Source organism: Hesperophylax consimilis, chromosome 22 (assembly GCF_061612785.1).
Source record: "Hesperophylax consimilis isolate HC1 chromosome 22, BYU_Hcon_1.0, whole genome shotgun sequence".
In the NCBI taxonomy this organism is placed as follows: Eukaryota; Metazoa; Arthropoda; class Insecta; order Trichoptera; family Limnephilidae; genus Hesperophylax; species Hesperophylax consimilis.
Window position 1 is genome coordinate 24,247,166 of NC_142857.1, and position 23,460 is coordinate 24,270,625.

At 34.3% G+C, this 23,460-nt stretch overlaps 2 protein-coding genes across 4 annotated transcripts in view; one reads left to right on the plus strand and one right to left on the minus strand.

Moving 5' to 3' along the window:
* Positions 1 to 2,387: 2,387 nt before the first annotated feature.
* Ogg1 (8-oxoguanine DNA glycosylase) overlaps positions 2,388 to 23,460 on the minus strand; it is a 427,234-nt gene continuing 406,161 nt past the window's right edge. The window contains exon 7 of the mRNA XM_089645589.1: positions 2,388 to 2,459. The gene's annotated coding sequence lies outside the window, so the exon portion shown is untranslated. The remainder of the gene's footprint in view (positions 2,460 to 23,460) is intronic.
* Positions 8,490 to 23,460, plus strand: part of LOC149413298 (uncharacterized) — a 32,461-nt gene continuing 17,490 nt past the window's right edge. For 2 of the 3 annotated variants that reach the window (XM_089645213.1, XM_089645214.1), the window contains exons 1-5: positions 8,497 to 8,592; positions 9,966 to 10,082; positions 19,598 to 19,794; positions 20,668 to 21,218; positions 21,942 to 22,176. In XM_089645213.1, the coding sequence (XP_089501339.1) occupies positions 8,527 to 8,592; positions 9,966 to 10,082; positions 19,598 to 19,794; positions 20,668 to 21,218; positions 21,942 to 22,176 (1,166 nt within the window). In that variant the 5' untranslated portion in view covers positions 8,497 to 8,526. Of the gene's footprint in view, positions 8,593 to 9,891; positions 10,083 to 19,597; positions 19,795 to 20,667; positions 21,219 to 21,941; positions 22,177 to 23,460 lie in introns of all 3 variants that reach the window. The other variant, XM_089645215.1, reaches the window with a different exon arrangement.

Below are 23,460 nucleotides of genomic sequence, written 5' to 3' on the forward strand. Positions count from 1 at the left end.
GATGGTTTTTTACACCATATAACAAATAATTTAGGTAATCTTAGAAAAACTATTCAGCTATCGATCTGCATTTAAAAAATTTATATCGCATTACTACTTTTTAAGATATTAAATAAATTACATCTAAATCTGATAGAATATTTTTTACGGGGCGGGACTTTATAAACGTTTCCACGAACTGGACGAAGATCCTGCCGAAGCCGGTAGCCGAAAGATAAATTTTGCATTGTAATAAAAAGGGCTACACCGTTATAATTGAGTCACGCTAGTATTCTTATTATCACTTTACCATTTTGCTTTACCTAATGATTGACCGGAATTGAAATGGGAGAGGCGGTAACTGGACAATTTTTAAGGGATAGTAAGTAATTTCTTAGTTATTAATGAAAAGGACTTAATCCGAATCGGTGACACAGCGCTTCTCATATGTCCTTTTGAAATACTAAGATATTCACTTGGCGGTCCCAGACCATTTCGTCTGGGTAACATCCGGCGCAGGTGTCCTTATACATTCTATGAGCAACACATTTTAGGAACACAATTAAAATTGCATCCGTCTCTGTTTGTCGTATGAAATACAAATAGACCAGAAAGAGACAATTATTTTTTTAAATTTGTTGGAATTTGGAAGATAGAACTTGCTCAAAAGTTTAAAGTACAGTATGATTGAAGACTGCAGCGAATAAATAGTGTTTTCGGTTATTGCTAACTTGTGTTTTGGTGTTAAATAATTCTCTTTGGGAACGGACCAGTTTCACAGTGCTACGGGCGTCTTCAGATTGGTAAGTACATTTATCTTATGCAATGGCGTATAAAAGTATATGTTTCAGGGGTGTTAACTAACTAACTAACCATCACGCCGTTTCCCCGCAGGGGTAGGCAGAGAGGACGGACCGCCAAACAACTCGGTCTTGGCACACACTCTTTGCCTCATTCACATTCATACATCGTCTCATACATACTCTTCTATTTTTCTGACTCTTGACATGACCCGACTCAAGTATCTGATTCACTTGATCGTGCCATGTCTTCCTCGGGCGTCCCCTACTTCTTACACCATTCACACTTGCGTCATATATTCTCCTTACGCTCCTTTCTTCATTCATTCGCTCTACATGCCCAAACCATCTGAGGGTCCCTTTCTTAATTTTACTCATTACGCTCACATCAGCCTTGCATTCTTTGCGGATATCCACATTACTCACACGATCATACATGGTTTTACCACACGTACGCCTCAGGGATCTCATCTCTACAGCATTCAGCCTACTTTCATCCTTCCTCTGCCAGTTCCATGCTTCACTGCCATACATCAGGGTAGGTACCAGCACTCCATTGTGGACTGCCAGCTTTGCTTCTTTGGACAGCTTTTTGTTGGCGCCTACGGCATTTAACCCACCATTTATGGAGTTACCTGCATTCACCCTTCTTTCAATATCCCTATCAGCCTTCCCATCTCTCGTAAACATACTTCCCAAATACACAAACTCATCCACTTGCTCCAAGTATTCATCATTCACAACTATATTGCACACTGTTTTCATACTCTCTCTTTCAAATACCATGACTTTGGACTTACTTACATTCATAAACATTATTTATTCTCCACAATATTAAAATATTGCATTTTAATAGTTTGCTTTTATTGATGGTATCAGTGTCAAAATTTCTCGGTGTATTATTATTATAACTGCATATTATTGCAGCTTGTTTTTGCGCTTTTACTCAAAATGTTCATTTGGTTCCCATATTCTTTTATTTTATGATAAAAATTATTATATTAATTCTAAATTTATTTTCATGTAAACATTATGTATTCCATTGCTCAAACCATACAATTTATAGAATAATCGTACTACTAGTAGTACTAATAGTACCTACTAGTTTTTCACGCATTAGAATATGACCATATGATTTAAATAGCGCCGTTTTTGTGAAAATTCACCTCAAGAAGCGTTAAATTTAGTCTTACATTAATTATAATTAACAAAAAGGTATCATTTAATTCTTTTCTTTATGTGAAATAATAATTTCAAGATGTTTTTGTTATTTATTTTATTTTATCTTCGTTATTTGATAGATCATTAAAAACATAAAAATGTAAACACATAATCAACGGAAGGCACCCATGGTTATTTTTTGGATGCATAAATTTTCGATTTGAGATATTTTGAGAATATCAATCTCAGATGGGAAGGCTGATAGAGATATTGAAAGATGGGTAAATGCAGGTAACTCCATTAATGGAGGACTGAATTCCGTTGGCGCCAACAAAAAGCTGTCTAAAGAAGCGAAGCTAGTAGTCCACAGTGGAATGCTTGTACCTACCCTGATGTATGGCAGTGAGGCATGGAACTGGCAGATGATGATGATGAAAGTAGACTGAATGCTGTTGATATGAGATCCCTGAGGAGTATGTGTGGTAAAACCATATTTGATCGTATGAGAAATGTGGAAATCTGCAAAGAATGCAAGGCTGATGTAAGTGCAATGAGTAAAATTACAATATGCCCATGCTATTGATTATATTACGACTGGCAATTTAATGTTATTTTTCTTGGAAGCCTCGAACCAGGTGAAGGTAGTTATAATGTGTTGATTGTTTTGAGAAAGGAATTGTGGAGCGGGAAAACGAAAAATTAAAAACAATCATTGATTATAAATTTTATGAATAAAAGTGTTGTTTTCTAATACACTACACATATATTAATAGTAGGGGCAGGTAGGTAGGTACTTACGACTTTTAGAAAACCTATTTTGGATAAAACGAGTAATCGCTCTAAGGAGAAAATTTAGTTTTTTGTGCTCGCTATAACCAAGTTTGACTGTATATATATATTCATATATCGTCTCATATATATATATATATATGAGACGATATATGAATGTGAATGAGGCAAAGAGTGTGTACCAAGACCGAGTTTTTGGCGGTCTGTCCTCTCTGCCTAGGTACCCCTGCGGGAAACGACGTGATGATTAGATATTTAGTTAGTTATTATTGAAAAGTAAGTGGGTTGATGCTACATAATTACTTTTTTCTGATTACAGATTGCAGGCTCTGATTGCAGATTCAGTTACGATATCAAGTTTACCTACTTACTTTTTAAATTTACACAATTCTAAAAAAATGCCCAAAAAATTTTTAAACGCTGAGCAGGTGCGAGCGTTATTAGAGAAAGACTCTGGTAGTGATGAGTCAAACAGTGATTTTGAATTTGAAAACATTCAAAACACATCGGACATTGAAGATCATGTTTCTTTTGAAAGTTCTTCTGAAAGTGAATCCGACACCTCTGACGAAGATGCCGAAAAGATTACTGATGAAACGGAAGAAAAATCTTTTACTTCCAAATCTGGATTTAAGTGGAGTTCCGTTCCTCCGACACAATCCCGTAGTAGGCAACACAATATTGTTTACTCTCGTCCTGGCCTGACAAATGAAAGCAAAAATATTTCATCTATTGGAGACGCATTTTCATTGTTTATTACTGACGATATTCTCAAAGAAATAGTTACTGAAACCCAACGTTTTTGTGTGAGGGAAAACAAGGGCACAGCCGATGATGCATCAATTTCTACGGATGAAATTAAATCCTTTATCGGCATATTGCTTGCTGCTGGGAGAAACCGTTGCAGAAAGATGCAGTTGAAAGAGTTGTGGACAACGAATGATCTATTTAGGCAATTTTTTTATACAGCAGCTATGTCTAGAGATAGATTTGCATTCTTATTTAGTACTCTACGATTTGATGATAGAGTGACTAGGCACGAAAGAATCGCACAAAGTGGGACAAAACTGGAGGCGATAAAATCAATTTATGAAAATTTTAACGCAGCTTGCACTAGAAATTACTCCCCGGATTCCCACATCACCGTAGACGAACGTTTGGCGACGTACCGGGGATCATGTCCTTTCCGTGTATACATGAAAAGCAAACCTGGACGATACGGAATTAAAATATGGGTGGCAGCTGATGCCAAAACAGCCTATATTTTAAATACTCAAGTATACACGGGCAAAATTGGCAATGCCCGAGAAGTAAATCAGGGGTTACGAGTCGTAACTGACTTAGTAGCACCATATTACGGTTCTGGAAGAGGTGTTACGACAGACAACTTTTTCACGTCAATACCTCTTGCCAATAAATTATTGGATAATAATTTGACGCTGACTGGTACATTGAGGTCGAATAAAAGAGAAATTCCAAAAGATTTTTTACCTTCTCCGCAAAGGGAATTACATACAAGCCTTTTTGGTTTTACCGATGCACTTACAATTGTTTCTTATGTGCCGAAAAAGAAGAGTGCAGTGGCTCTTCTTTCAACCGAATTCCACGACGACAAAATTTCATCAGCGTCAGAGTCAAAAAAGCCAGATATAATATTACATTACAACTCAACAAAGGGGGCTGTAGACACCGGGGACAAAATGACAAGGGAATATTCCTGCGTTAGGTCGACAAGAAGGTGGCCATTTCGTATTTTCATGGAGATTTTAGATATGGCTGCCTTGAATGCTTATGTTATTTGGATCACTAAATATCCAGAATGGCATTCAAATGACCGAAGCAGACGAAAAATCTTTATCAGGGAGTTGGCCATGGACTTAGTGAAAAACAACATTAAAAGTAGAAAAGAAAGCGGTGTAAAATTTCACAAAGCGCAGCAATACGGCTTCGAATTATTTGAAAAAGTTATGCCGAGCACAAGCGACGATATTGTATTAAATGAAGTACAAGTTTTACCTACCAAGGCAATACGAAGACGGTGTTATCTTTGCCCGCGCAACATTGATAGAAAAACTAAGCTGTGTTGTTATACTTGCAGGAAATCTATTTGTGTTCTGCACAGGGTCCAAGAAAATTTTTGTACTAACTGTAAAACTATCAAGGACAATGCCAATAATGAATGTTGTTAAAATAATAAAAGTTGCTTAGGACGGATCTTTTGACAGATTTTAAACAATTCATCAAATTTTGATGTTAATTTTCAGGTTCTGCGAAAGTTCTATTCAAGTTCCGATATTATTTCAGTTCTGTGAAGTACCTGGCCTATACTGATATCATAACAGAACTTGAATAGAAATTTCATAGAACTTTAAAATTAACAAACAATCTGTCATTTTTGTAATAAGCATATCCGACCTTTAGAAATTTCTTCTATTATTCACTTTTTCTAGTATTTTTGCTGTTTCTTTTCAAGTCATCACTATACTAATGGTGCCATGATCTGCAATTTTAGGTTTGTCTAGTATTTTAGAATTTGTTCACGTTCATTTGATTACACAAACTCAATTAGTGTACTGGTTGTTTGTGTTATCTTGGTGTATTCTCAGTCGAATTGTTTCATTTTTAAAATGATCACGTTGGAAAATATTTTGCATAAAAATCCGTTTTGTTTATTTCATATTAATATTATAGTTTTTAATAATAAATTACGTGTATTTTAAATAATTAAAGCATTCATGATAGTGCATGTAGTCACTTACTAACATTTGGTAAATGAACAACATATTTTTCTATAAGAAAACAAACATTTTTCGACCATATCTTTTGTGCTTTTAATCATTTCTCTGTTTATCACTTTTTTATAAGAAGTCCCTCTACTGTTTTAGACGTGGTGCACTTTTCTCATTTTCCATTTAAATTTATGTATAAAGGTTTCAATTGCTCAAAGCATAGTGGTCATTTGGAAATTGTTAATTTATGCGATTGTTTATTGATAACTTGATATCAATTTTACAATGTTTTCCAGAACATCTAGTTCACTTTTGCAGTCTTGTGCAATAAGTATATATCCAGGAGTCATTACGCTATAATATCTTACAAGTGAAATGTTGTCAAAAACCGGACATAATATCCAATAGTTACTGTACCTTCTTATAACATTATATTTTATGTTTTTCCATCAAATTACGCAAAAATTGTGTTGTTAACGTCAGCTTGTTTTTGTTTTGTCTTCTTTTATAAATATGATCCCAATTTTAGATTAGATTATTTCTTGGTAATCACTTTGCATTTCATTTTTTCATACAATTTATTCTGGAGTATATTTATTCGATTTACCAATAAATTAAAGTTTGGGATATGTATGTACCAAAATTAATAGCTGACAGAATTATTCGCTATTTAATAATGCTGATTTTATTCCATGTTGTTTGGGTTTAACTTTCATCGTGTTGTGTGTGTTTTTCTAAATTGTGAATTTTTATTTAAAAAGTTATTGTCTTCTAGCTAGGTTATAATTTTCGTTTATTTCATCTTCAATTTTGGGAACTCGTGCCGTGTGTATATGTTACATTCCACTTGCTCAAGAAAAAAAATTCTTTGTAATAATACGATAAAGAGTAAATATCTTACATTTCAAGTTGTGATTTTCATCACGCGATTTGTGTATAATATGTAAATATAACGATCGTCCAGTTGATTAGTCAGACATCTCCGAAGAATCGGAATTTGAGTTGAGTATACAGTTATATGTAAAATGAAAAAACAAACAAAATATATGTTTTCTGGGTTATTTGTAGAAAATTTAAAAATGTCGTACTAATGTACCGAACCGTTATACTTCCCGGTGTTATTTTTTTATAGCATATTTAATTTATAAAATACAGACACATGTAAATAATATTTGGTTTATGGCGAGCATTCGAACATTGCTTTCCTCATTATCTCAAAACTTTGTATTTAGAGATGTCTGACTAATCAACTGGATGATCGACATGTCTTGTTTACCAGTAATAGGTATGTTCATTATACTATATGTGTAATAATTTTTGCTAATATCTAATGTTTGTTTCATAAAACTCATTTATTATAAAGTAGGTACCTACCTTATGTGTTTCCAAAATGTTGAGGTGTATTTTTGTAAAAATATAATATTTTGAGGTGTGTTTTTTGTCTTTTTGTAAATTTCTTCATTTTACTACGATATTATGTGTGTAAGATATTTTAAAATTATATTAAAATTATGTTTTATATTACGAATGTCTTTTTCTATTTTCTATTATAATTTTGCAATTTTCAGTTTATTTAATCAATCCCTATAAATGGTCACCATAAAAGAGATAGCCTCCTAGTATGATGACGTTTCTATTCTAAATGGTGGTTTTTGTTCAGGGCAATACTGAACGCATTTCCCATCCTTGGCCGTGCGGAAAATATATTATATTAAATGCATTATATTTTATGAATTATTTATGAAATATCACATAATTATTGAATTAATTTGCGCTTGCTGGGATTTTGAACCCGCGACCCAGAATCTCAACCATTTGACCATGGGGGCCGTCATTACTAAGAAAAAGAGAGAAATTCTCCGGTTTCTCATATGTATCCTATTACGAGTTTATAAATACCGTTTCCAGATCTCTCATAAATATTGTTTATCAAAAACGGGGAATTCTCAGGCTACAATAAAAAAATATTTATTTCAAGATTGGATTTCAATACTTTAAAAATACCTTATTTTTAACAATTTGAAGTTATTAAAAATACCTTATTTTTTACAATTTTATTTGATAAAACATTACAAAACAAAACCATTCACCGTTAAAAATGTAAAACATACCTACATAAATGGATCAGTGAAAAACTATAAACTCAATATATACCTATTCAAGCAAACGCATCATTTATGATTACAGGTTAACTGCGGCACGATGCTAGATGATACTCTAAATGAAATTATAATAAAAACAATCAGAAATAAGATATTAATTATTTTTTTTTTTTTAAACTAATGTTTAAGACAAGAATTTTTTTTCATAGCACAAAGGGTAACATTTATTTATAAGCAATAATTATTAGCTTGAAACACTCATCCACATTGAAAAATCTCCCGAGAAAAGATACATAATAATAATAAGAATAATTGTAGAAATAAAATAATTTAATACCTACATTAAATATCAACATACAACATTTGTTTCAAAATATTTAACATCCGTACCTAGTTTAGTAGTACGTAGTAGTTTTCATAAACTATAAAAGTAAAAAATACATATCCATCATTTACAGACCACCCTATGCAAGAAACTAGCCACCCACGTCGACGCTTAATCGCCAATCGGCAGTCGAGATTCGGAAACGAGGCGCGATGCTTGCTACGTACCCGCCTTCTCCGTTTTCTTTGAAAACATATGCGTTATGGTCTAAATTCATTAGAACATTAATTATGACTTTATTTATGAAACGATTTTGATAATGACTACTGAAATATGTAATATATACTTCCCTCTAATTATAACCAAAACAAATTTCATCGAATTATGTCATTAACACCTTTTAATAAGCAAAACAAATTGGGGGACTGAGTGACCCCGCTTCGGATCCAATGTGATTTTTTTCTTTCCGGGACGAAAGGGTTAAGTTGCCTCAGTAAACGATCAATTATATTGTCAATCGCTTCACATATGTATATTTATTGAAAATTGATATCGATGGTCTCCGGGACGCATTATACTAAATTGTCTATGAGCGTTTTTGGAGACTACTGGCAACACCAGAACCGTCAATATATCAAAAAATGGATTCCTTGGCAAATTACGGGAGCGACGACGAATATGAATATGAAAATTCACGTCAACAAACGGTAAGTTACCAACAAATTTATGCATTTAACATATCCTTATATATTATTCTTGATAAGTGTCAAGTTTTTACGTCTCTCCATTGTTCCAATACTAATTAATATGAGGCAGAATCATCGCTTGCTAAGTTAGTTGAAAATTATCACACAGATAATTTACATAAAGTGCTAGCAATCAACGTGTTTATGTAATGTTTATCACCCGTTTACGGGTAAAAAGGTATGTTTTAATGCACATTTTATATATAATTATTGTTCAACATGGAAATGTATCTGCTGTCAATATGGATTACAATAATAGATTATGTAGGTATCCAGAAATATAACATGTTTATTACATTCACGGCGCCGTGAATGACAATTTATTAATTGTTTTGATTTGAAACTTATTTCCATATGTCATGTAATTTGTGTTTCCTTTAGCTAAAACAGAAGTTATCTAAACAGATATCTAGCGTGTTTTGTTGTTTATTGTCAACATACAGAACTATTGTTCCTAAATTATTATTATTAACTTTGGTTTAACACCGATTTGTTGCATATATAATGCCATACCATTAGTAAGTCAAGATTCTTTTAATGACAATGTCAATAATTTAACATTTAAATTTTCATTTTAACTTTGATTGTAACTATTTTTAGTCAGTCTGCAAAAGCATTATGTAAACATGAACTTCTAGTTACTATTTATTACTAAAGTTGATAGATCAAGGATGTTTAATATTATAATTCACAACAGTTATTTGCCTACAACTGGGAATTGTATTTTTCTCGTTTTGGTAATTATTTACCTACGACTACCGTTTGAGAAAATATTCCGTACATGTTAGGTTAGGTTGGATTAGGTAGAATTAAATCACAAACCAGTCTATACAAACCTAGCGTAGCCCACAAACTACTTGAAAACTGGGATATAACTCTAAAGGGGACGCGAGCAGGCGTTATTAAAGGGGCAATTTTTTGTAGTAGTAAAAACGGTAGTCGTAGGTAAATATTTACCCTCGTTTTTATAGAATGGTCATAAAATATTATGTGTACTGGTAAAGTGGGGTTTTATTGTCATCATTCTCTATGGTTAACACTCGTAATGACTTACCGCCGACAGCTATATTGTAATATCTTCCTCTTTCTCATAAAAAACATTTATAACAGAAAGAGAGGTTACAATGGAGTTCTCAGTGGCAGTGTTATTTTAAGCGACCTGAAAAAAATTCCAAAAAAATAAACTGTTTTCATTTCGCCTTATTAATCTTCTTTTCTGGCATTTGCGTTACATTCCAAATACAAAAACAAACCCCATAGTGTAAAGAGAAAGCAACAGATGGCACCACTGTCTTGTTGTGACGCCACCCAAAATGTCCGTGGTAACTCTGCAGGATATTCGGCGCGCTGACAACGGCCGGCCGAGGGATGTCAACCGCAGCCCTGCGCAGCATCCAGCGCGCCGAGAGGACGACACCAACTATGACGATGTCACCATGGATATGAGCGAGGTAAATGAATTTTATTGTCTACGGTAAATGAATTTCTTTCTGTCTATGGTAAAAAAGAAGTCATCTATTTTTTTTTTAAATATAGTTTTTGATGTATTCCTTTCCAGGGTTTTATTGTAATTTTTAAATATCCGAGACAAAAACAAAAAATCATAAGTTTTGAAATTTTTTGGGCCTCTAATAATCTCCGTTATGTTTAGTTATTTTTATGATAACTATTTCAGCTTCTGAAGGCATTGTTAAACTTGTTGAATGGATTCAATTCACGGTTTGACAACGACTCGGAAGCCGAAATAGCTGTCACGCATAAAAATAAGTATATCTGGCATAGTTTTAAAAATCAAGTTATTCAAAAATAAACTAATGAGCATTATTAGCAATAATTTTTTGATTTTGTCAAAGATTTCGTGTATGTATTTTTTCCCAAGGTAACAGCTATGTCTGGTTAGAAATGTTGCATTATGTAGGAGAGTGTACCTTACATCAATGCGCATTCTCTCCATTATTTGTATTTTCCAGGTTTGCTATATTTATTAAATTCTTCAAACTGACTGATAATAAATATCCCTACAAACACAATGTTTTTTAACCCAAATTCTACTGCACAAATTTTAATACCATCATTCTATTCCATTTTGAATATTACATATATATATACAGGGTGTATCGGCAAGTACCCGACAAACTTTAACCAGCTATTCCTCAGCACATTTGGAGTAAAAAATGTTATGGGCGCTTTGCTTTCCGGTAACATTTTTTTTTCCATAAAAAACAAAAAATCCATACTCCGTCACTGTCATTTGCATTGTTTCTCGTGTTCAACAGCTGTTATTAGCAAGTGTGTCAAAAAGTGTCCTCGCTCTTTCGTACACACTAAATAATAATTGTTAAAAATGAGACGAATGGTGCCGTGCCATTTCGTTGTGATTGTAAAAGCGCGCCAACGTAGGTACGTACGTACATTATTCAACGATACTCGAACAAAACATTGCCAGATGGGTTTTCAAACTTTGACAAAGGATAAAACATTGGTGACATGTGGTGAAAATATGAATAATAAATTTTTTATTAAAAAAAAATGTTACCGGACAGCAAAGTGCCCATAACATTTTTTACTCCAAATGTGCTAAGGAATAGATGGTTAAAGTTTGTCGGGTACGTGTCGATACACCCTGTATATATATATAGTGTTTTTATGTTTTTTTTATCACTTTCCGTACAAATAAGAAAAATACCATAATTATCAATGTTCCCTCTGATTTGAACAAAGCCTTTTATCAATGACGTTACAATATATATAGACGAGATCTAGAATTCACAAAGTGGCAAACCAAAAGCAAGATAATTGTATTGCTTTGGATTTCGTAGTTTTAGTACTAAACTAACACGCCCCGCGTAAGGTTGTGTGCTACCTCTAAGTAAATTGCCTTACAAAAGTGCCAAAGTGCCCCCGTGTGTGATGACAAAATGTTTTCATTACTCGGCAAATACTAGTAATAGCCAAGAAATAAGATTTCATTCGTAAATTCACAAATTGTTTCCTGAAGATTATCAGGGCCATTAGAGAAAGTGAGATAGCGAACATAGCAACATAAGTATAAGGAGGACAACCTGATAGCAGTAGGTCGTCTTGTTCAGTATTACTTGTTCGTCTTATAGTGTAAGAACAGGGAACAGGGGCCGTGGTCTGTTTACAGGGTTCCAAGAGGGAACTTAGTATGCTTCTAAGAAAACATTGCATTGTATTTCAAGCTGAGATGGAGGCCATCTTAGCTTGTGCACAGGAGAACATACGTATCAGGTACAGGAATAAGAACATAGGCATATGCTCTGATAGCCAGGCACTGGAAAGTAACTGGTGATGGAATGCAAAACCATTCTTGAAGAACTTGCTACCATCAATAAAATAACTCTGATCTAGGTACCAGGACGTAAAGGAATTGAAAGCAATGGGCGGGCTGATGGAATAGCAAGGAAAGGGGCGAAAGCACCACTTGCCGTATCCAAGCCGGCCGTAGGAGTAGCAGCTTGCCACACCAAAATACATATTTTATTTATTTATTTTATTTTTGTTTATTGCAGAAACAAACAGTACATAATTACATAGATGACAATAGTTACAAAGTTATAAAAGTTAGTATAATAATTGGTACCAATGACATGTCGCTGACATATATACATAGGAGGTATATTATACATTTATGGTTAAGTTACATTTTTAAGTTAAGTTAATTAGTGTGCTGGGGAAGGAGAGAGGTGTGTGTGAGTGTTTGTGTGTGTACGTGTGCGTGTGTGTCTGTGTGTGGTTGTATGTGTTATGTTGGCGAATTTAGTGTGCTAAAAAAGTTTTTCTTAAATAGAGGGAGAGAATCAAAAAATATATCGGTACTTGTGCTTGTTTGAATTGAGTTGAATGTTTGAAGAATGCGAGAAATAGGGGAATTGGCTGCAGCGTTTGTATTATTACTAGTTGTGTAAAAAAGGTTGGTGTGTCGAGTTCTTTTAGATGGGGTGTTAAAATTTATTTGGGATAGAAGTTCTGAGCAGTCTATTTCGTTGTGTATTATTTTATGGAGAAATGTCATGTCAGCTACCGTTCGCCTGGATTTCAGGGATTGGAGAGTGCAGATATAATTATTGTTGTATTTATAACCTAGGTACTTAATAAATTTATTTTGTATGCGCTCTATATTATTGACATAGTAAGTGTATTTGGGATTCCAGACAGGCGATGCATATTCCAGTGTACTTTTGACTAGTGAGGAATAAAGCATTACTAGCGTACGTGGATTTTTAAATAATTTACTCAGACGCAGTATGAAACCTAACATTTTGTAAGATCTAGCAGTGATTGAAGAAATGTGCGTATTAAATATAAGTTTACTATCTACGTAGACTCCAAGGTCCTTACATTCGGTTTTTGAGATCACGGGTTCATCGCGGAGTGAATAGGGAAAGTTAATTATATGCTTGTTTCTGGTGAAGGACATAGTGTGGCATTTGAAAAGTAAGTCAAATCACGGCACTGGGAGGAATGGGAAAGGGCACCCGGAATGAGGCAATCCAAAGTAAGACCCAAGACGAACCAGACAACTACTCCACATGGACAGAAACTCACTGAGGGAACTGGTAGGATTACTAACGGGACACTGCCATCTCAGGAGACACATGCACTTGTTGGGAGTGGAAAACACCAACAGATGCAGGAAATGTGAAGAGGATGAAGAGACTCCTATTCATCTTTGGTGCCAATGTCCCACTCTGTTGGGAACAAGGCTCAGATACCTAAGAAGACACATTGTAGAACCAGAAGACATAGCCACATATCAATGATAACCCTGCTGAACTTTATTAAAGGGACCGGATTACTGTTAAAGGAATGAGGTATAATGGGAGATAGCACAATGGGCCTATGGCCTAAGTGCTCACGAGAACCCTACGTCAGCTGTCTCCTTTATTAAAAAAAAAAAAATATATATATATAGTGCAAGCGAGTAAGCGTATCTTGTGATCTCAGTCACACCAGCGACATAGAATGTAGTATTTGACGAAAATACGCTATCATTTATTTCATTCATACGCACATAATCTTTGAATGTCTATCTTCGTTATACATGAACAACGTTTGAATTAAGAATTAACTGGAAACAAAAGTGTTTCTTACGCGCCACATTTTATATTGAGTTTGTGAGACAAGAACGAGTCTAGATATATTGTAACGTCATTGATTAAAATACAACTTTGCGTATGTTTATATTATTTTGTTCTTTTTATAGTTGTATTTGTCAGAACGCGGGTAGTATAATTTTGCTGCTGTTTCCAAAAGCCAGAATTACTACTTAAGGTCTGTGTTGATAAAACTGATGTTAAAAACGAGCTATCTAGGTTGTATCAGTTGTAGTCATAGACAATATAAACAACGGAGATCGGCCATGGACCATTATTAGTATGAAACCTTACGCATAGAAGTGTCGCCAACATCGTTCGTGCACACTACTGCAAATCGCCTTTCTTTCTACCTTCACAACAAGTGCATAACATTCATTGCATAGTCGCATTAATGGTCCGTGCAGTTTGGTTAACACAATTCCATGCCCTATCTTCGTGTTCTATTATCTATGGTTGTAGTCATGTAAAACTAATTACCGTTTTCACACTATCTGTTTTACCATGGATGCAAACAGAACCATCTGCATACCATGTTTTTTACACAGTGAATACGCAAACCTTAAAACGATGGAGTCTTTTGTTCTCCAAACCAATTTTTTTCCTTAATCTAAACGATGGAAAACTGCTTTTCTGAAAATACAAAAAAAAACTTATTTTCATTTTAAAGGGAACATTTTTTGTGGTAATTCTCTTCAATTTGTACATTTTAAAACATATATTATTTTTGCTTTCAATTTTAACAACAAAATGACAGCAACGATTGCATTCCGCCCGATCTTAAAAGAATTCAATGTTGACACTGAACAAAAACATATTAAAAAAAGTATGATAATAGCAACACTGACCATGCCATTGGCACTCTGTGATATTAACACGTATATTATTGTGACGCATATATAAACCCCCTCTTCTGTGACTGCGGTGGACTTGTATGCCGTTGGATATTTCGTTCTTTATTTGTGCGCGACGCACGCAGACCTGTCTCACGGTGTTTGTACGCACGGCGTTTGTCGCATCACCAACATCACGTGAGTACACTACTAGAAAAAAGTTAAAAAAATAAACAAAAATAAATAAAAACAATTTTTATAATTATGTTAATTTAAGAAAATTGTGATGGTTGTTGATATAATTGTATTTTGTGGAGGCTTTAGGTTATTTTTATTGTATATTTCTTGGGTTTTCTGCAAGGATAGTCTAAGTCTGATAGATTTCATCACCAGGAGGCCGAGTTCCTATCATTTCATCAACATTTAACTGCCTTAGAAAATTATATACTTCATTAAGGCTAAACTTAATGCTAAATCACTATTTTCGATTAATCTTTACTACGAATTGGTTTACATTATTTATACAAAAATAAATGCAATGACAAATTGAAGCTTTTCCTGTCGTTTCGCTTGAGTAGAATTAAAATAAAATTGTAAATGACTTAGTAAAAAATATAAGCGTAAACTACTTTAAAATGTTTTTTTAATAATATACAGTATTATGGCTAAGATTATCTGTAACATACAATGCTGATTCTGGATAAAAAAAATTTGTTTTCATAAAAAATTATTCACTCTTAAGGCCCAGTTGTTTCACCGTAAAATTGTCATCAAATGGCTATTCAGTGCCATTTTCTTTTTTTGACATTTGAAAGGTTAAGCGTAACGTACTTTATAATCTACGCGCTCATAGATGGCGTTAATTTAATTATATTATTAAAATGCACTTTTTGCGAGTTATCCTTTACAATATTCAGACGAATTATTGGTTTGTGCCCGTACATGCGCAATCTGAATATGAATAAATAGTTTTGTCTGTATACAAACTCAATTTTTTCAAGAAAGGCATACAAATTCAATATTCGATTGAATCAACCGCACAATATTGTATTTGCGTACCTTTCTTGACAGAACCCAGTTTTTACACGGACAAAACTATTTATTCATATTACGTATTTACGAGCGCAAAAAAATAATTCGTCCTAATGTTGTAAAACATAACTTGCAAAAAGTTTAACGCCATCTATGAACGCGTAGATTATAATGAATGTTACGTTTGATCTTAAATGCCGTTTCTAGGTGCGTTTCAGCTTATAAGAAGCTGACAAGCTTAACAACGTGATAGTTGCCCTCTTCTGTTGATCAGAATTTGATCAATAGCTGAAACGGACGTAGAATCGGCATTTAATGGGAACCTTTCAACTCTCAAAAAAAACAACACGGTGCTGAATGTTCACTTGATGATTTTGTCATACTTGAATTTCTACGAAACAACTGGGCCTTAGCTGTACCTTGATTTTGCAATGATTTAAACATATGACAATATTTTTGCAAGTGAATCAAAAAGGCTATTTGGTTAAGGTATTTTGTTTATTCTCCACCATCAATTTTTTAATTTCGTTATAATTATTAACTTCTATTATTTTTTTGTTATTTTGCAAGACTTGTAAAGGCATTATGAAATTCTCGTCTAGCCATACCGGATTTATTTATGTGATTTTTATCATTAATACATTCTTTGTACGGCCGGGAATTTCACATACCAATATTACGCCAGAAATGAACACGGACGGAATTACACATAGACGAAATTTCCCATGGAGAGAATGACACCTACTGGAAGTGCATGCGTAAAAAAAAACCTAACCTAACGTTTTTTGTTCGTTTTTAAATACCTGAAATTTATTTAGCTCCCACTTAACCATTCAGAACATTAGAACGTCAAAAGACGTAAATATGATAATAGCGATCAAGACATTAGAACGTCTTTTCACGTAAACGCGCGAGATTTTACAAAAATCGATTTATTTCCATCACTAGTATACGGATTGCCATGATTTAAAAAACAGAGTATCGATAATGAATAACGCTACGCGTCTGTATTCAAGAATATCTATGGAACGTAGAGGTGCATTATCTAAGCCGATTGAATCTGTCATCTTGTTCGTTCATAATTTATTGCGTTTCTAAATAATTTATTAAAAATATTTTAGTTTGGACGGTTAATATTTTGAGGTGACTAATAGTTTTTAATTATATTTCTTCAATATATAAAGTGTTATTTCTTTATGATACTCAGAAAAAAGTACATTTTTCAAGGCTTTGAAATAATGGTAAGCGATTTTTACATATTTTTGATGTTTTCATAAAATGTATATTTAGAAACGCAAATATTTACGTATAACAACACAATGCGATAGTGGATTTCATAATCTTTCCAAAACATTTTTTAGAATGAGGCTACGTTTCCCAAAACGTGAATTATGAAGCTTTTAGCAAAACTCGTAAATATCACAAAAATTATCACGTTTTGACAGTTCTCAAAGGAACACATAGTAAATAAAAGTCTTTGTCTGAGAGGTTAAAACACTCTGGGACTTACTAATACACGTGTTTTAAATTTTACACAGGTTATGTACAACCGTTAATGTACGGTAAGTGTGTAAAACTTATAACACATTTATTAGTAAGGTGGTCTAAACTTAAATAATTAAAACAGAATTTTTTGACACATGTATTTCCAGTTGCTGTAATTTAAGTAATTATTATCGTTATTAATTTTTGGACTATTATGTCTATTTGCGCTTCTTACTTCTTTAGATGTTTCTGCCCTGATGATGAACACTATAACGCTGTTTGGAACGTTGGTTAAAAAGGAAGAAGCCCAACACGGCATAACACCCAAAAATTAATCACGATAGTACGTATATTGGACGTGAAAATCTCAAATAAGATGCGATTCTCCCCACGTGCAATTTCGTCCGTGTGTAATTCTGGCAGTGTAAAATTCATCCTTGTGTAATTTCATTTCGATACCAGTAATAAGAACCAGAATAATGTTCAAATAAGTATTTAATTTATTTTAAAATTGTATATTCTATTTAATAGGCCCGTGAAAAGTGAGGTTAACCCTTGGGACCTTCTAAGACCCAAACAGTCCCAAATGTCGTGCGCGCATTATACTCTCCTAAGACCATATTTGTCCCAGAACGACCGCACATTATTAAAATGCATATATCTCTCTTCCTCTCATCTAAAAATTTATTATTTCTTTTATGTCAGAAAGAGAACGAAATAGTGCTTGTTGTTGTCTTTGAAAAAATGGAAGCTTCTAGAAGGTTCGATCCGTGCAAATCAACAACGTCTCAAGGGTTAAAATGTTCAACAACCTAAGGAATAATAATACTAGAGAAAGAGGCAACGAAAGTCTTAGTTAATTCAGTCAGGATTTGGCGTTCAATTTCAAAGAAATTTGCGTATAACAATTTATGTTATGTTTATTTGTTACGATGAACATAAAATGATTACACAATAAACTATAACATTTACTTTTGAATGTAGCTATCTATTACTTAGTGGTTATCCATTATAAATAAATGAAACATTACATTGTTTAAACCAACATATTTTTTATATCAAAGCTGACCGGTTTCGGAACAACCGTTCCTTCCTCAGGGCAAAATATATACGAACATAACATAACAAAATAATGCGCGAAGATATATTATTTACCGTTGAAGTGGGGGCGGAGGCAAAAATAATGGGTGAACATATATTATTAACACATTGTCGTCAGGACACGGCCTTTGCCGTTTTTCGCGGACTGTCGGTCAACTGTGGGACACGGCAAATGCCGTTTTTGTCGACTGTCGGTTTTTTGGCGGGAAACGGTATTATACGGGTTTGTTATCAGCGTGAAATACTATGATTCATAAGTGGAATGGGCTCTTCAATTAGGCGAGGCAACCGCAAAAGACTCTTTTTGACAAGAAGCAATTAAACATATAAGTTATTGAGTGTGCGCCTTCGACCTTAGGCGACACTGTTTGATTTACGCGATCAGATTTCACACATTCAGCGATTGTAAAATTGCAGGCATGGCAAATATATATTATTACTTATTATATAACTATATGATATGAATAAACATGTTATCTTTTACTTGGAATTTTCAAATATTGAATATTGAATGCTATTTACTGAATTAATATCAGGTTTTTATATTCAGCTTTGAAATGTGGTGAAATTATGGTGTAATCAAAGCAATTATAATTTATTTTTTTATGATCAAATGTCATATATGATTTCTTTGAAAATTTCAATTGAAAATATTATTTGGTTTAGAAATTGTGTCAATTTTAGGAAAGCGATATATTTATGCGCTAATCGCGAAAAACACCCGCTATAGGCTAGAGTCTATTGTTTGAAGCGCCCGACTACAATGTGTTAAGTGTATATAATCACAGGTTTGAGAAAAATACAGGGATAAATTTAAAAATTAATAAATCCCTTCATAATAATGGTTCACTCCCATCTTAGATATGCTCCCATTCACCGTCCATTCTTTCTCCTCTCCCCACTCTTCACTAATCCCTGGTAACGCCTCCACCCCCATTTTAACACTTAATAATATATGTTCATCCTTTATTTTGAAATGTTATGTTAGTATATATTTTGCCCTGAGGAAGGAATGGTTGTCTAAAAACTGGTCAGCTTTGATATAAAAAAATATAGTGGTTCATAAATCAGTAATATTGTTTAATTTATTTATAAAATTTATTGCTAGGTATATATCACATGGTTTGTCAATTGATCATTTAAACTCAACTAACCTTATGTATCTCCTCAGATTAAACACAATTATTTTGAAATAAAAATGTTTTTTTTAAATCTCATCTCACTCAAGCTGTTAAAAATGGTATTCAAAACATAAAATATTATTGAAAAAATAATATTGTCTCTACATACCTCTATTTTTGATTTTTAACCCACAGTTTACGATATTTTTAGTCTTATATTTTAGTTTTCTGTAATATTATTTTATCTGTGACTAATTTTGTGAAATGGCAACACTAGGATTCGTTCTCTGGCAACGAGGACACCCAGCGCAGGTCTTCGCCAGCCGCCTGCCCCGCCTCCACAGACAACCGCCGCTCTAGCGATTCAGCCAGCGATAACAGCCGGGGCAGAGACAAGACATCGCCGGATAGGAGCAACCGGCAGAGAGGGGGCTACAGAGAGGACAGGAGAGACACATTCAGAGACGAAAGAAGGTAAAAATTAATTCATTTTCGTTGCTCGCCAAACTCAAATTCAAACCTGGAGAAATTCGCTGTCACTAGAAAACTGGAAGGCTGGAAGCTGGAGTGATCAAATATGACCTACATCTGGAACATAGGTGTTCATGGCTCTTAACAGAGAAGATGTTTATTTTTTACTGACCTCCGTGGCGGAGGGATAAGCTGATTGACTCTGGACCCAGATGGATCAAGATACAGCTTAATTAAATTTTACATAACTCATAAGTACGTAATTTTTCATAACTCGTAGGTGGTATTTGCGCCTCGTTCCTGAGCAGTGGCAGTTGGTGAAAGTTTGAAAAATTCTACATTATTCTTGTTGTTTAGTCCAAAACAATGTTTTATTTTTTTTGAAAATACGGTATTGTGAAATCGGTGCGGCCAAACTGCAATTTCCTGAAAATCTACATATAAAAATCTGATTTATCGTGAAAAAAAAAGAAAACGATTTCGACTATAACAACATCAAAAACGCCATTTAAATAAAAATATTAGCAGTCTAGTACCCCAAAAAGTCACGAGCCACCATTTTCGAGTTCGTGAGACTTCCATTGAGAATTAGAACATTGCTGAAATGTTTAGCTGTGTATAGTGGCTAGATATGAATAGTCAGGTACTTCCTAACCTCCCCCTTTCCCTTCTTATGATTGGAAAACACATTTCCATCACTCTTACAGCTTTTTAATGCCTCGAAATTAATATGTACAATAAACTATAATTTAATGCTGTTATTTTACTGTTAATATTGCTTGAATCGTTTTTCTACAGCAACGACAACCGTAATCAATAGCATAATTGCTTACACAATTTAAATTGTGATTAAATCGACTCTTTAATTTATTTCAGAAAATCTCCTCAGAATTCCGCTCCACCCCGCCGGGGTCTCTTGGGCGACCGACCGGGAGACCTCATAGGCCCCAGTCTCGGAGGCCTCACAGGCCCTGGCCTCGGTGGCCTGACCTCAGCAGGCTCCAGACCGGACCGCGGCTACGGTGGAAGACTCGGTTCGGACCGAGAAGACCGAGGACCGGGCCTCGGTAGAGATAAAGGGGACAGGGGGAATGGACTCGATAGAGACACAATTCGGGAAGAACGGGGAGGTGGATTGGGATCCGACCGTAACCAAAGAAGCGGACTTGGAGAAGATCGTAACCAAAGATCCGGACTTGGAGAAGATAGAGAATCTAGAGGCGGCGGGCTTGGGTCTGTCCGAGATTCTAAATCGGGAGGGTTGGGTTCTGACCGGGATTCAAGGGGCAGTGACAATCGTGAGTCGAGAGGAGGCGGGGGGCTTGGAGCTGATCGAGAATCTTCGAGAGGAGGTGGACTCGGTTCAGACCGAGCATACGAGCGTTCTTCTAAAGGAGGATTCAACTCTGAACGAGGATCCAAAGGAGGTATTTAACAATAATTACATTGGATTATTTGTATAGCACCGATTTTGTGAAAAATCACAGACGCTGTGGTTAACAATGTATTAATATTGTTAAAATGATTTGATAAAAGGGTGGGAGGAATTTACATATTATTTTAAAGGAGTAATTTCTGAAATAAGACAAATTATAATTATATCATAACTTATAATTATGACCATATAAATGATATAGATAACTTTATTATTTATATAGTCGCTTTTACCAATATTGCAATCTGTTGGCAATACTTTCTTAGAAATAGTACACATGTTCAACTGCACAAATTTAGTTAAAAGAAGGTTATAATATGATAATACTTCGATAATAATTAATGTTAGCATAATACTATTCTACTGCATGGGTTCTGTATAGTTTATATGTATAGCAAATTTAATTTATTATTTAGATCACCTGTTTGTGAAAGCCCATATGGACGTATATTATAAATAAACTAGCTGTACCTCGTCACGCGTAGCTGTGGCTCAGTCAGCTCTGTTAAAAAAAAACCTGTTTTTACACATATGACATCTATTATAATATAGGTTTATAAAAACACACGCGTATTCGAATGCAAAGCTGTGTCAAAATTTCAAAGCAATCGGTGAAGCGCTTGTGGAGATATAAGATTTTGAACAAATGAACATTTACAGTTTTATTTATATAGATAAACAACTCGCCTTAAATATTCCTCAAATTATATTCTAGCTTCAGATAGAGGTCTAGGTTCCGACAAGAGCTCACGAGGTGGTCTGGGCTCCGACAGTCAGTCCTCGAGAGGCTCCGGGGGCCTGGGGTCGGGCCAGGGCCTGGGGTCGGGACCTGGCCAAGGTCCCAGCAGACCCCCGTCGCTGATGGACCTGAAACCCTTCGGAGGGGGACCCCCGCCTGCCTCCGTTGCGCAGGACCAGGACAGGAGAAGAGAAAGAGATCAACCTACCAGGTATTTATCAGTTTATTCTAAATTACATTATATTTTATTACATACTAGGTGATTTTTATCCGGGAGTTGCTTTATGGAATAAAGTTTTGAGGTTGTTAATTCTGGTGTACATGAAAACTGAGTGCATTTTTAAGGTGGAAATAATATTTTTGTTTTTTTTTTTAAATACATTAGGTCGTCAATTGGAAATGCACAGGACATACAATATCAAATTTTGAATTAACGAATTTCCAAGTAATTCAAAATTTCAAGGAAACAAATGAAGAAAACAAATGCCGAAAATTAAGTTCATCAGCCTCTTCTAATTCGGGTTGGTTCTTCGGTGTAAATTTGACTTATTGCCTTCCGATTACCGTGTGGACGGCCCGTTAAACTTAGGTATTCTAAGTAAATTCGTAAAATTCCATATATTTCTGCGTAAATCGAAATTTCGCTGCCAATTTTCATCGCAGCCGGCCTTTAAAATTCAGATATTCAAAGGAAATTCATAAAAATACGATATATTTCCACTTACATCGAAATTTCGCGGCTGATATCCACTGCAGTTGACCGTTTAAATTTAATATTCGTAATAATACAACGTATTTCCGTATTAATCGAATTTTCTCAGCCGATTACTCTTAGGCTGGCGCTTCAAAAGTAAAATTACGACATTCCATTGTAAATCGATTCAGATTCACAAATAATAATACAGTGGAACCCCTCTAATTCGAACCCCGATAATTCGAAAAAACACGTAATAAAATATTTTCACTAAAAACATTTCATACAAAATTGTATTGTATTTTAATTCGATATTCGTTAATTCGTAATTCGATATTCATTTTTGTCCGCGCACGAAAATTTGTTGGTGTAATTTGAAAAAATTCAATTTATGCAAAAATAAATAATAAAATTTCGTAAATCTGAATCTATAAGACAAGCCGTGGCAGTAAAACGCCGAGAAATGTATTTTTACCTGGTTATACATTGTCTTAATTAGTATTATTATTTTGTAAATCTGAATCGATTTACACTGGAATGTCATATTTTTAGTAATTATTTAAATAATTACATAATTTATTTCGAATATCCGAGTTTGTCGGAAATCGGCCGCGAATATTTGATTTACACGGGAGTAATTCGTATTATTACGAATTTATTCCAAAGATTCTACCCAAATTTGAAGGGGCGGCTGAGGAACTCGATTTTCGGAGTCTTATTAATTAATTTTTTTTTTCGGTAAAATTTCGAATTACTTGGGAATTCGTTAATTCGAAATTTGATTTAGATGTCCTGTAGATT